The sequence below is a fragment of the Fusarium oxysporum genome, chromosome I (assembly GCF_013085055.1).
Source record: "Fusarium oxysporum Fo47 chromosome I, complete sequence".
Classification (NCBI taxonomy): domain Eukaryota; kingdom Fungi; phylum Ascomycota; class Sordariomycetes; order Hypocreales; family Nectriaceae; genus Fusarium; species Fusarium oxysporum.
The window spans coordinates 2,222,980-2,235,865 of NC_072840.1; the positions used below are offsets into that span (position 1 = coordinate 2,222,980).

The 12,886-nt window shown below is 49.0% G+C and overlaps 3 protein-coding genes across 3 annotated transcripts; 1 reads left to right on the forward strand and 2 right to left on the reverse strand.

Moving 5' to 3' along the window:
- The first annotated feature begins 179 nt into the window (after positions 1-179).
- On the forward strand, positions 180-1,433 carry FOBCDRAFT_210959 (Alpha/Beta hydrolase protein). Its single transcript, XM_031181406.3, has 6 exons — positions 180-331; positions 389-431; positions 481-521; positions 580-731; positions 789-914; positions 968-1,433. The coding sequence occupies exons 1-6, from the start codon at positions 268-270 to the stop codon at positions 1,391-1,393; spliced, it is 852 nt and encodes a 283-aa protein (XP_031042174.1). The 5' UTR covers positions 180-267; the 3' UTR covers positions 1,394-1,433.
- A 302-nt stretch (positions 1,434-1,735) lies between these two features.
- Positions 1,736-4,397, reverse strand: FOBCDRAFT_194740 (Mechanosensitive ion channel-domain-containing protein; the record flags this gene model as incomplete). The annotated part of the gene is made up of 2 exons (XM_031181407.3): positions 1,736-2,952; positions 3,002-4,397. The coding sequence occupies 2 exons, from the start codon at positions 4,395-4,397 to the stop codon at positions 1,736-1,738; spliced, it is 2,613 nt and encodes an 870-aa protein (XP_031042175.3).
- Positions 4,398-8,390: 3,993 nt separating this feature from the next.
- On the reverse strand, positions 8,391-11,172 carry FOBCDRAFT_2655 (and other transporter-domain-containing protein). The gene is made up of 4 exons (XM_031181408.3): positions 10,645-11,172; positions 10,487-10,588; positions 9,845-10,428; positions 8,391-9,779 (listed from the first exon to the last, which is right to left on the reverse strand). The coding sequence occupies exons 1-4, from the start codon at positions 10,677-10,679 to the stop codon at positions 8,539-8,541; spliced, it is 1,962 nt and encodes a 653-aa protein (XP_031042176.2). The 5' UTR covers positions 10,680-11,172; the 3' UTR covers positions 8,391-8,538.
- Between the last annotated feature and the right edge of the window lie 1,714 nt (positions 11,173-12,886).

The following is a 12,886-nucleotide window of genomic DNA, read 5'->3' on the forward strand; positions in this document are numbered from 1 at the left end:
TACTCATGAGATTGATTCTATAGCGGGTGCTGGCGGGATCGGTCCGGGTGCCACAACGGATCAAGTTTATGAAGCTTGAATGATGTTGCTCTCAACCAATCAGAGGCGTCTCGCTTGAAGGATGTATGCAACACCCCGCCGAGGGGCATCGAGGGGAAGTTGATAATGATATGAGGTTGAATAGATAAAAGCAACTACTCCGTACAATTTATAACTTCCAATCTTGCAACTTTGAACTTTCATAATCTTGGGTCTAAAGGAAGCAAAATGTTGATCAAGGAGTCTCACGTCGATGTTCCGACCTCTGCCAATGGCAAGGAGGGTACTATGCGTATGTCCAGCTCAACTCTCATGCCATGTGATATGAGAAGCTTACACTCTTGAGCAGGCATCTTTGTCTTTCATCCCATTATTCCCGGATATCCTAATGCGTAAGTCTCCTAAATCCTCTTGCTCTGCATCATTCTGACCTTCATTCAGACGCTTCCCTGGTGTGAGTCTTTTCAGTGAGATCTACCAAGGTAAGGCTTCACATTATAATCACATCAATATCACGACAAGCTCATTCTACTTCTCCAGTCACAGGTCCTGTTGCCCGCTTCGCTCGTCAGATCGCTGGTCAAGGCTACATCGTCGCTGCGCCTTCATCTTACCATGACTTCACCGGCCCTGAGCCCCTCAAGTACGACGCCGAGGACACTGATCGTGGCAACAAGTTCAAGATCGAAAAGGTATTCACTCGACAACCAGCACTGTTTACTTGGACTCACTCTAACTAACTGTTTTAGACCCTCGAGTCCTATGATGCCGACTCATATGCCACCGTCGATTACCTCCTCTCACTTCCCACCTGCACAGGCCGTATTGGAGCTACAGGCATGTGTCTAGGTGGCCATCTGGCCGTTCGCGCCGCTGTAAGTCTTTCACCTAATATTTTCACTTCATATCACTCAACAGCTCGACGCAGCTTGACCCTCGCATCTCTGCTTGCGTTGCCTACTTCGCAACCGATATTCACTCCCGCACACTCGGCCCTTATGATGCGCCCAACACTTCATCAACCGCTCCTCCCAACAGCAACCACACCATCGATCTCTTCAACAAGTTCAAGGGAGAGGTTGCCATGATCTTTGGTGTAAAGGACACTCATGTCCCTGATGCTGGTCGCGATCTAATCCGTGTCAAGCTTCGCGAAGCTGGTGTCCCTACTAGCTTCTATGAGTTTGCGTGGGCTCAGCACGCCTTCATCCGTGACGAGCTAAGCAAGGGACGTTATGATCCTGCCATCACCAAGGTCTGCTTCGAGGTTCTGCTAGAACTCTTCGGTCGTGTTCTCAAGACTGAGTTGGGGGCAAAGGACGGCGAGGTCCCACCTCCAGAGCACGTTTGCTAAATTAGTAGCCTTTGCAGATGCGAAGTTCCTTGAAACAACAATTATCCTCAAAATATTTGATTGAAGTGTAATAATAATCTAGATTCTTTACTTCGTGAATATTGAGAGCTGCTGCTCTGCAGTCCCTGGCTGTGTGTCATAAACCGATACATCCGCCCCAGTCTTTTTATACGGATGACCCAATCTGATTTCTAAGAAAGGAGATGACTGTTTTAGTCTCTCGAGTAACCCCAATACCAACATAGAAAAACTCAATTCCGTCCCAAATAACCTCCCCAATATTACTACTATCAATACACACTGGTCAGCCGTTACAGTTCGTCTGTCTCACTTCCAGGTCCACTAGCGCTGGGGAGCGGGTGGTTGTCCTTGAGGAGGTGGCCCCTGAGGCGGTCCCTGACCAGGCCTTTGTAGAGGGTTGGCGACATTATACTGGTTGCTGGAGCCGGCATATGGCTGGTAGCCTTGAGAACCCTGTGATGGGCCGGCAGAGAGATTAGAATGGTAAGGCGTTGGGCCCATGCCAGCCTCGGCCTCTTCATCGAAGGGGCCACGGTGAGGGCTGCGAGGGCTTGCTTGCGTCAACGTGATGCTAGCACGAGGAGCCGTCTCAAGAGAAAGTGAGGGAATAGCCTCACCCGCCTTGCGGCGACCCCGAGTGCTCTCACGCTTGAGATCAGTGCGCAAATGCTCGATATCGCGGTTGCGGTTGACTTCATCATCGTGAGAGCCCAGGGTGTGGTTGTCACTGTTATCCCAGACACCAAGGCCGGCGGCAGGGGGGCGCGAGTTGAAGCCTTCAGCGGCCTGGGCCTGGCTCTCTTCAGTGTTCTCCTGCTTCGAGGTTGGGACCATGCGAGCTTCATCAGTAGCCTTAGCAGCCTCATCACGACTGTTCTTGGCGAACTCATCGGTAACAGTAACAGAGTAAGAGGGGTTTGTAGGTCCACCAAGAGGCTCGCCGCCGCCACCGGGAGCAATAAGAGGCACCTTCTTCAGAGCCAGGGCAAGTGCACACATGAACTTAGAACGGCGGCTGGCGCGGACGGAATCGTTGTGCCAGTTGGACTTGTGAGCGATGGTGACATAGAGCAGAAGCTTGTCGAGGTTACCGACACCGCCAACGCTAATGCTAAGATCAGGCTGGAAGTCACGAGCGTTCTCGGGTTGTCGAACGAACTTCTCCATCTCGAGGCGGAGAAGTTCAATGTCCTCAAATGAGGTATCGAAAGAAACGTTGACTTCGACGGTTTCGTGCATGGCCTTGCTACGGGAGATATTCTCGATCCAGATGTTGTTGAGCTGAATGTTGGGCACTTGAACTGTTTGCATGGTGTCGAGTCGGTGGAAAACAGAGTAGAGGAGGGAGATCTTGTTGACAACCATCCTGGTGCCACTGATGTCGACACGATCACCGACATCGTAGGGGTGCTTGACGAAAAGGAAGATACAAGAACCGAGGAATTCCTGGGCAGTAACTGCGAAGATGAAAGACAGAGAAAGCAGGGTAGTTCCGGCAGTGGTGAGAGTGGTAATGAAGCTACTCTGGAAGAAAGCAACTAAGGGGATTGTTAGTGAAATTCGACACACTTATGAGGTGAGACTTACGGAAAACGAAAATAACGACCAACAGGACGACGACAAGAAGAATCTTATCAAAAGCCTGAAGAGCCTGGCCAATATCCTTCATACCTTCGGCGATTGCCTTTCTCTCGGTGCCAATTTCGACAACCTTTCGGACCATCTCATCGAGACTAATATCACCATTGTCGTCACCGTCGATCATATAGAATGATTCCTCAGCTTCTTCCTTGTAAGCAGGTCCAAGAACCTCCTGGAAGTCATCCAGAACAAGTGAGTTGTGACCCTCGACAACGTAAGACATCCATATACGTCGACCCATTGCCTCAGATGACTTAGTCTTCTCAAGAGCTTCGATGACGATGGAGTGAGCGGAGTTAGGGTTGAAAACCTGTCGGCCAGCGATCTCAGAGGCAAGGTTGCCAAAAACGGAGGTGACCTTGTCTCCGATCTTGCCAACCTCTCCAATGAGCTTCATGGGGGTGGCAGAGCCGTTGCGCTTGTGTCCTTTCTTACCACGGAGCATCACCTCAATGCTATCATTAATGATGGCATCCTCATCAGCGAACTCGTGACAATGGAGAGGGAAGAGGGTTCGGGAGGCATCAAAAAGAAGCCCGAGCAAGTGGACCTCACGCTTGGACTCCCTGATACGGTTCGCAAACGATCGCTGATGGTAGGAGATACCGATCAGCTGGACAATCGCTTTCTCGCCAAGGAAGACAGCTGAAGAAACGAAAAGAGCACCAAGGACACGGCCCATAGTGCGGACCCATGGGACGTAGTTGTTGCCTCTATCTTCCTCCATCCAGAGGTTCTTGAAAGTGACATAAGAAGCCAAGGCCCAGAAGAAGAAGGAGAAGGGCAGGATGAGGTTTCCGAGGACAGTTGCGTACTTGCGAGTACCCTTGCTGACGACGCCAGTAAAGAACATGAAGAGCGAGGGTAAGAACCAAGCAACAACCTTGGCGACCCAGCATGAGAGCCACATGATGAGAACCCAGAGGAAGATTTTGAAGAGAGGAGGGCCATCATCGCCAGCCCTGTTACCATCTCCGTTCCATTTACCGACAGGAATGCCATCCTGCTTGCCAATGGCGGCGAGGACAATCAGAGGAATAGCCAAGAGAAGACCGACAGGGACGACATATACAAGGTATCTGGTGACAACAGAGAAGCCGATGATTTTGTAGTAGAGTCTACCCATTGGGTTCAATGTGGTTTCCTCTCCTCCGGTACCGCTACGAGAGAGGCCATCGCCCATTCTCCTTCGACGGCCGCGGTGACCTTGACCGGTGAGTTTTTCGTCCTCGGTGGGAGAGTTGCTATCCATGGTAGAGGGTTGAGGCATGTCGGCCTTCCTCATACCACTCCGGGCAGAGGCATTGCTCTTGACCGGCGTGAGCTGAATACCGTCGCCCATTTCGTTATTGCTGTTGCTGCCACCAAGGGGAACGAAGCCTGTGTGAGAGTGGCGCGAATTGCGGGGAGATAAAGAAACGTGGCGATTAACCATTCTCGTGTGTAGTTATATATCAAACTCCAACCAGGGAGTCGAAAGTGCGGGAGTATTCGATGTGGTGGCCCGAATACTTCAAGTTAAGAGGTGATCGACCCGTTGGCGTGAGTCGAGGCCGATGATGAAACCGATAGGCGTTTGAAGATTGGAGGTCGGGCAGTGCTAGCAGGATATGAGACGGTGGTAGGATATCAAATCCTTAGCCGCAATTATCTGCTTGCGCTCGTAGGGTGTCAAGGAATCAGGTGGGAATGGGGGTGATTATCTTTCTGCTGAAGACTTGCTCCAAGCTAGATATGCCAATGCTCGGCTCAATGCTGTGTTGTATGCCGATGATGTAGTAGATTCAAGGAAATAAATGCAGACAATACGCTACAACGATCCCATATGATTCTCCTCCTCTTTTTTGCAGGTATAGGAAAAAGAGCGAAGGTGATCTGCCGTCTTCTCCAGCGAAGACGAACAGGAACAAGTTGGTGGTTATTGGTGCTACCTGGGATGAAGTGAGGAAGCGAGAGAGAGAGAGAGAGAGATCAAACCTAGGAGCTAGGAAACAAACAAAAGATGGGAAGCGATCAAAAGAAGGGCAAGCCTAGGCCGGGGGTGGGAGGGCCGTGGTTATAATAGGGACTGGAACGAGTGTCGGTGGAGAAATGATGAAGAGGAAGAAGAGAGAGAAAGGGAACGACTAGAAAGAGAGGTTGAAGTCAATCATTGACGAACGAGGCTTCGGGGATCCTGGATTGGGTGGGTGTTCCTTGTTCCTTCCCTGTCGTACTTGGCTCTTGCTCAAGCTCGTGTGAGTGCGAGATATTTAAAAATTACACTGTGACATCCACTACCATGGTGTGCTTTTCCTTTTTTTTCCTTATGTACTAGGCTAGGCCATGTTGCTATTTGAGGTTTGTCCGCCTTGCCATCCAAGCACAATCCTAGAAATACCAAGCCGGGACTCAGATACCGTCAGCAACAAAAGGGGTTCCCGATCGTTTTTTTTTTCCCACTCACGGGCGGGTCATGGCTCTGGAGAAGGGGCCGTGAATCCACCAGCAGCGCGTCTTCAGTCACGGCGAAAAGCCAACCACCCACTCAAGTTTTTCTCTCTATGGACCAAGTCCAATTGGGTCCTGGTCCTGGGTCCTTAGGGCCCTCAGGGCTCCCCTCTCGCTGGATCATGAGCCCTACCAGCTGAAAAAGGATCCGCGACAGGGTCCCCAGACACTGGGCACCTCTGCAAGTTTTTTCTCTTTCACTTTTTTTCCTTTCATCTGCTGTATGCCGGGCTTCAGGGGCACCCGGCCCCCCCAAATGTCGGCGTTTATCCAGTAATATTTCAGAACGGCAGCGGTTCTCAACGCCGGGCCAGGGGGAGGCGCCGCCCCCCGGCAGCCACAAACAACCATTGACAGGCTGGTCTCAGATACCCCTTTGTTTCACGTCTCCAAATCGGGCTGGGGTGCTACGCGGCCGAAAAGTCAACACATACGCGAAATACTGTACAGTCTAGACAGTGCAGCCTTTTGTTATGACAAGAAATATGTAGGATTCAACCAAGGATAAGACGTGGGCTTATACGAACGTGATTTTGGCAGGCAAATGCATGACATTTCACAGCTTTGACAATCAAAGTCTGTGTATGTCTCGGTTTGCACGTCTAAAACACCCGACCACCAACAGGCCATCCATTTACACCGCAAGAAGAATATCTTTACCATGATCAGAAGACACATACCCAAGCAAGGGAAGAAACATAACAAAAACTGGGGACCAGAGGCGATTCTCGATACGAGAGATCAGTCAATCATCGATGCAAAGCACCAAAAGTTAACATCTAACCGTATCTTCCCCATATTTATTCCACCCAGCACTATCCACCAAGAAAGCTTCAAGCTCTCGAGGCGTCCCTTCGTGGCAAAGATTTACACCAGAGATCTCAAGGGGTCCATATACCGATCCCACATCGGGAGCTGACGTTTTGACGCCAGCAACTGTAACAGTGAAACACGGTACGAGTTCTCCCTGATCAGTGATGGTTCGAATGTTTGTTGAAAGAGTCAGTATGCTGCACATGGCGAGAATCATTACGAAAAGTTCTTATTCGATGTTCGACTTACAAAGGGTCGATGGCGGCTCAACAAGTTGTAGGCTAACGGTTAGCCCCTCGTGCCTTCAACGGCTGAGTTACCTTTTTGTGTTATTGATCCCCGGCTAGCACACCTTTGGATAACTGACGCGCAATTAAGACATTGAAGACAAGACGAAACCAACCGCTTTTCTTTTCGTCATTCCCGGGAATTCTGGCGTCTACGCCACCAGAGAATGAGGGTGTTGTTCAAATTGAAAGCCGCCAACTGCCGCAGCGCTTGGCCGTTGGTATCTTTAGACGAAGATTGTGTAATCTGATCGAACATCCTGACGTTGGTGTTGAAGAGCATGCTGAAGATGCTTTCTATGACGCTGCCTATGGATATCTCATCTTCTACTCCATGATGCATCTTCGGCTCACAGCCACCATACCAAGACTTATTTCCTGCTCCAAAGCCCCTCTCATCTTGCCACTGGTTCAGAAGAACAAAACAAACCATGATATTTACCCCTGCAGACACGAAGTGACCTCAAGTCATGCTATCCCGCATTAGCCTGTGTCAACGTGTCAGAATAAGGGTGACGGCAAGAAAAAAAAACGCTCGCTAGTCCACGCCTTGACCTCCATCCACTGTGATGGAAGCCAAAGTCAAATTTCAAAAAAGAAAGTCGAGACCATGAATTGTTTTTCTTTTTTAGGTTTCATCGTGGATTGAAATGGTAGAGTTTGCGGATATATGAAACGAGTTGAGGAAACGCTGATATTAATTGCGTCCCCTATTTTTTCGCAAGGCGACATTAAATTCGGTTCATCTCCCGGTGCCAAGATTGTTGTCTTTGCTATAAGCTGATGGAGTGTAACCCTACCTACACTGACACTGGGAGCTGGGACGACGTTGAAACTGGAACTTGAGAGGACCGACAGTTTGGGTCATCACTCGGCTTATTCCACCAACCGCATTTCCTTTGTTACTCTTTCAACTTCAACTTGCTACTATAATATTTTGCCATTATCATCTTCAATGATCATTCTCACAGTTGCTAATCCCGCTGAACCCTTCATGTCTCACTCCTCACCCACAGTGCCCATCCACCTTCGACAACGCGATGTCGATCCCATTATTCACGAGGAATCCACGTAGGTCGATCAGCAGTCTCCGCTTCAATCAGCAACAACAAGAAAATGCAACGTGATCTGATCGATCAGCCATCCCCGGAAAAGCTTGACCGTGCTCTTGCTCTACTGTAGAAACGCCCAAAGACTTCTCACTCCCCAGTTCGTATCGTCGGGTATCGTAAACGAGAAGAAGCTACGCTACACAGTATGTGCGTCACCTCACTAAGCGCGCGCAAACATCATGACGTTGAATGAGAACTTGTATGGAGAAACGGTGTGTCTCCTCGATTAGACGCCCATGTCGGCCTCGGCATTATCGTCTCCCTTCCTAATTCAGTTCTGTCACTGAGCATCAACGCCTTTTGGGCATTTATCTCTTTCCAACCCATCCGAATGTTGATCAAGTGGAGATGGTGATCATCTCCCGAGGCCCCGAATGAGAATGACGGAATTCCCACCTTGGGCCAAGACCAGTTCAGTTGAGAAGCCCGCTTCACTTTCCGCTATCACGACGTCACTCACATCGAACTAAGGAGCTCGGCGAATTTCAGCGTCGGGTTTTGATGAATAACGATCAGAGACGGAAATTATACAAACGACGTAGACCATTATCATACAATGACTAGTCTCCTCCTTACGTCACTTGACTAGAAACTAATACACTCATTTCTCCTCTTTCGTGGGGTATTCATCTCCTTTAGTTGAAGGCAAGGCCCAATTCCATTTCGCTTGCTACTTTCTCGTGCAGGGTATCATAAGAGTACAGTACAGACAAAATCTCCAAATCAAGTCTCCCATAAACAAACGCCAAATGTCATGATATCACAATATCCACCATCAACCTCATCGTGTCGTCTGAACACCTGACGTAAGTCCAATTGTATCCTTCAATTCAACTTTTGCCTTGTCGTTTTCATAGCCAAAGTCACTGCTGTGATTATCCTCGGGTTCGCCAACTGTGTCAAACTGATACAGAGGCTCCAGTCTTGCTTCTCGTTGGAACAAGATCCATCGTCTGATCCACCAGGGAAGCACTTTCGTAACTTGATATCTCATAAAGACACGAGTGGGTACTGCAAAGATGTAATCCAGCTCCTCGAGTGTCCGCTGCTTTGTTTCTGGTAGCAGTAAGAAAATCATAACCAACGCAACAATGTTGAAGCCTGCATACATCCCAAAAGCACCAATAGCATGTAGTCTAGCCAACATCAGTGGGAAAGTAATAGACAACACTGCCGCCCAGAAAAGGCACGTTGCCACAGCCCACGACATGCCCACCTCACGATGCGACAGAGGAAACACTTCAGCCGAGTAGGTAAAGGGCACAGGACCCTCGCCAGGTGAGTAAAAGGCCGCGAAAAGATAGACGAAAAACGCAACCAAAGCCATGTGAGCTCCGCCTGTGCCTGGGATCAAAGTACATAGACCTGCTGCAAGTAGTGTCCATGCCATCTGAGGAAAAGTGAAGAGTAGCAGAGATCGTCGACCAAAGGTGTCTATCGTCCATATTGCAGGCCAGGCAAAGACAAAGTTAACCAGTCCAAAACCCATCGATGCCAGCAGAGCTTGGTTATCGTCGGCGCCTGCATCCCGGAACACACTTGTCGAGTAGAATGCGATGATGTTGATCCCACACATCTGCTGGGCAATCATAACGACGAATGAAGCTACAGTAGCACGGCGCACGCGAGGAATGGTGAAAAGTTCGATAAAACGTTTGGCATAGTGTGCCTCGCCAATAAAGTCCAGTTCGACCTCGAGTTGCGCATGGATATAGTATAGATCGCGAGCGGCCTGGATCGGGTGGTTTCGTAGTCGTAACAGGGATTTCATCGCATCTTGGTAACGGTTCTTCTTCATGTACCAACGCGGCGATTCTGGGCAGAAGTAAATCAAGCACATCAAGGGTACAGCTGGGATGAACGCTGATCCTAGTTGGAATCTCCAGGCGTTATGGCCGATTTTCGTAACAGCGACATTCGCACATGTTCCTAGGAAGATACCGAAAGCTGTCCACATCTGCCAACTCATGACAAAGGCTCCTCGAATCGGGGCAGGTGAGTTCTCCGCGGCAAAGATGGGGACTGTATCACATGTCAGCTGCGAGGTCCCAGCGACATGCTTGTGGTTCAGAGACGTAGAGACTCACCTGTTGAAGCCTTGGTGCCCATTCCAATACCAAGTAATACACGACACGCAAAAAGCTGTCTCCAGCTGTTACAGAAAGCACTCCCAATGACAGGCCAGAGACAGAAGTTGGCCGAGAAGAATATCGTGCCGCGACGACCCCAACGGGAATTCAGGGGATCCGAAAGCCAACAGCCAAACAGGGCTGTTCCGATGTAAGGGGCAGAGTTGACGAGACCGACGAGGAGCTTGTCGTGTATACTTTCGCTGCCGATATTGAAAGCATAGGGAAACTCCAAATTCGCTCCATTCGAACCTGTTTGATCCCATCCTTGTACGGCGGCGCCGATGGAACATGTCGCAACGGTCAAGTACAGAACAAAAGGGACTCGCCACTTGTGGAGGATTTCGTCTCTGAGCGCTTGTATCTCTGTGTCGTCAAGCTTTTCGTCTCCATCGATATCCTCATAGCCAGTGGGATCCTGCGCAACTAGAGCGCCCTTGCGAATGAGGGGGCGGTACTGTTCTAGTTCCTTTTTTCGACAAAAGTCATCAACATCAGCTAGAAGTCTTGCTCGTGGAAGACCCCAGAGAGGATTCTTGATTCTTGGGTGATGTTAGTCATGAACGATTGAGCGGGCGTGCCGAGGTTGAGCGAGCGTACTTGGCTTCAATGTTTGCATGAAGGTTGACATAAGCTTCTGAAGGACGCCGTGCATGTTCTATCATGGAACTGGAAGGATATTCATTGGTGGTCCTTGACAGGCTGAGAGTACTGATCAGCATTTGGATCGGCAATGGATTAGCAAGAGTAGAATATACCGTTCTATATCGTCTTCGCCGCGATTCGGCGCCATCTTGTGTTGTAGAAAGCCAGTGACTGGCAAAGTGAGAGTGAGTGACTGAGGGCGGCGGGTTGAGAGTAAGATGAGGTTGGTCGGAGAAACGGGCGATTGCCCGATTGAGAAAAGACAATACCAATGATATTGTTTGTGGTGAGCAATTCTTGAGTGAGTTAGTTAACAATAAGAAGAGGCGTAGTTATCACAGAAACAGTCGAGTAGAGTTGAGCCAAGCTGGTTGATGAGTCCTGTCGAACGTTTCTAGCGGGTGTCGTCGGTCGATCGCTTCAAGATGTGGGGTTGGAAGCTGGGGAGATGAGAAGAATGAGGCACAGTCAGCGCCAAAGCCGAGGAAAAGAGTGTGATCGATGACTGTTTAGTTGTCGCGGTGATTGTGGGAGATTAGACGTGAGATGATTATTAATAATACATATGAATCAATCGAGCAGTCGACTTGGAATGATTTGTCGTGGATTTGGTTAAAGAGTTTGGAGGAGGCAAAGTTGATGAGTTGAGTCGAAGGATCCAGGGCGTTGGTTTGACTAGCCTAGTTGAGTCGAGTCGAGGCGAGTCTGGGGTGAGACAACGAGACTTGGTCCGGGCACTAAAGTTACTGTAGTACTGGACCTAAGACTATAATGGCAGCTTCTTGAATAGTGACGGGGATAATGCACTAAGAGTGGTGGTACTCGTCTGTATTACATCGAATTTCAAGTTCACACAGGAAAAGACAACAGAAATATTTGGTTGAAGGGATTTACGAGAAAGACGCTGCGCTTTATTCGGGCTTTGACCGGTGACCCAAGGACAAGGACAAGGACAAGAACAAGACCAAGATGGGGAAGACAGGGGAAAGGACAGGGTCTGAATGACAAGGGTCTTTACTTCGGTTCGTTATTTGCAGGGATTATCAGCTTCAAGACTTCTCTTTGGGACCAAACAACTTTGGCAATTCTTTATATTGACACTGGCTGGCTTGCCAAGGTACGTGTATGTTCAAGTTAATCTCCTCCTCGTCTCTTCTTCTTGTGGAGAGTCTGATGTCCCATGTTTACCTCATGTCAGATACAGCATTGCATATCCTCGTCTTCATATCTTAAACCAAGGGACATACCGAGCTTAGTTGGTCTGTCTTTGTCTTATTGAGTTTCACTTCCTGTAACCATGTACAACACTGAACTGCCATCCAAGAACATACCTTGAAAGAGCAACTTTAGGCAAGGCCCCCTTGTCTCGGTTCCATCGTCACAGTCCAAACTGTCTGACATCCCTCCATCCTTTCAGCCTCTGTGCCGCCTCTCTGCAACCCTACTTAACATGCCGAACTTTTGTTCCGAGAGACAAGTCAGAGTCAAATAGCATGTTACTGTTGTAACCAACACCTGTAATCATGAGGTACCATGCATGTCTCATGATCAACCCCAAAATGACAACTTAAAAGTTAGGAGTGTTTTTTTCATGATCCAAGACAATGGAAATCAAGGATCTTATGGTTTCCCGGGCGAACTGTCTATAGCAGTCATTGATCTGCGCAATCACACATCTCGAATCCTCCGGATGCAAGAGAGGTAGGGAATATCACTCGGTTCTGTCGTGAAGGATTCCTCGGGTCTTGGGAACAGCATGGATCTACATCGCATTGCTTATTCGGTTAACCGTTTTCGCTTATCCGTTCTTACACTCCGAACCGGCTCCCACTAAAGTGTAACGTTTGAGGGTTACACGTGATGCTACTTGTAATCCAACGGTCCGTTATCATTGTTCATCGTCTACTCCAAAGACTGATTTGAATAATACCATTGAATAAAACGACATTTCATCTCAAGTTATCAGTTACCCCGGAATTTCAAAAATGACCTCATTTGCTACTCTCTTGGGCTGCTTGGCTTCTTCTTCAGCTCAAGGCAGCAGAATTCCCTGCATCGTGAGTGGACGTCCCCAGGGTAGCCTCATCTCCACCAGCACCACAGACTCTTATCTCGATACCCTTTCTCTCTCGCGTTTTCCCCAGAGAATCCCAGCTCATCGGTCCTGACTACGATATCCGATATGCCCTTGTGCGATCCCCAGATTCCCCGTGTTTTCTGAGATCCCTCCGCCCGTAAATCTGTCCAATCGTGATATCGTAACATCAACTATCCACACCCACCAGAAAAGGCTCTTACATGTAGGGAATACCACTATAGTAGTGTAATGCAATAGCTATCGTCTAACATGCCTAC

Excerpts from the sequence above, each read along its gene's own strand:
- FOBCDRAFT_210959 (XM_031181406.3), top strand. The coding sequence starts at position 268 with ATGTTGATCAAGGAGTCTCACGTCGATGTTCCGACCTCTGCCAATGGC. Across the intron at positions 432-480 it reads ATTCCCGGATATCCTAATGC|ACGCTTCCCTGGTGTGAGTC; the intron begins GTAAGTCTCCTA and ends ACCTTCATTCAG. Across the intron at positions 732-788 it reads ACAAGTTCAAGATCGAAAAG|ACCCTCGAGTCCTATGATGC; the intron begins GTATTCACTCGA and ends TAACTGTTTTAG.
- FOBCDRAFT_2655 (XM_031181408.3), bottom strand. The coding sequence starts at position 10,679 with ATGGCGCCGAATCGCGGCGAAGACGATATAGAACG. Across the intron at positions 10,429-10,486 it reads CATGCAAACATTGAAGCCAA|AATCAAGAATCCTCTCTGGG; the intron begins GTACGCTCGCTC and ends ACATCACCCAAG. Across the intron at positions 9,780-9,844 it reads GGGCACCAAGGCTTCAACAG|TCCCCATCTTTGCCGCGGAG; the intron begins GTGAGTCTCTAC and ends CATGTGATACAG.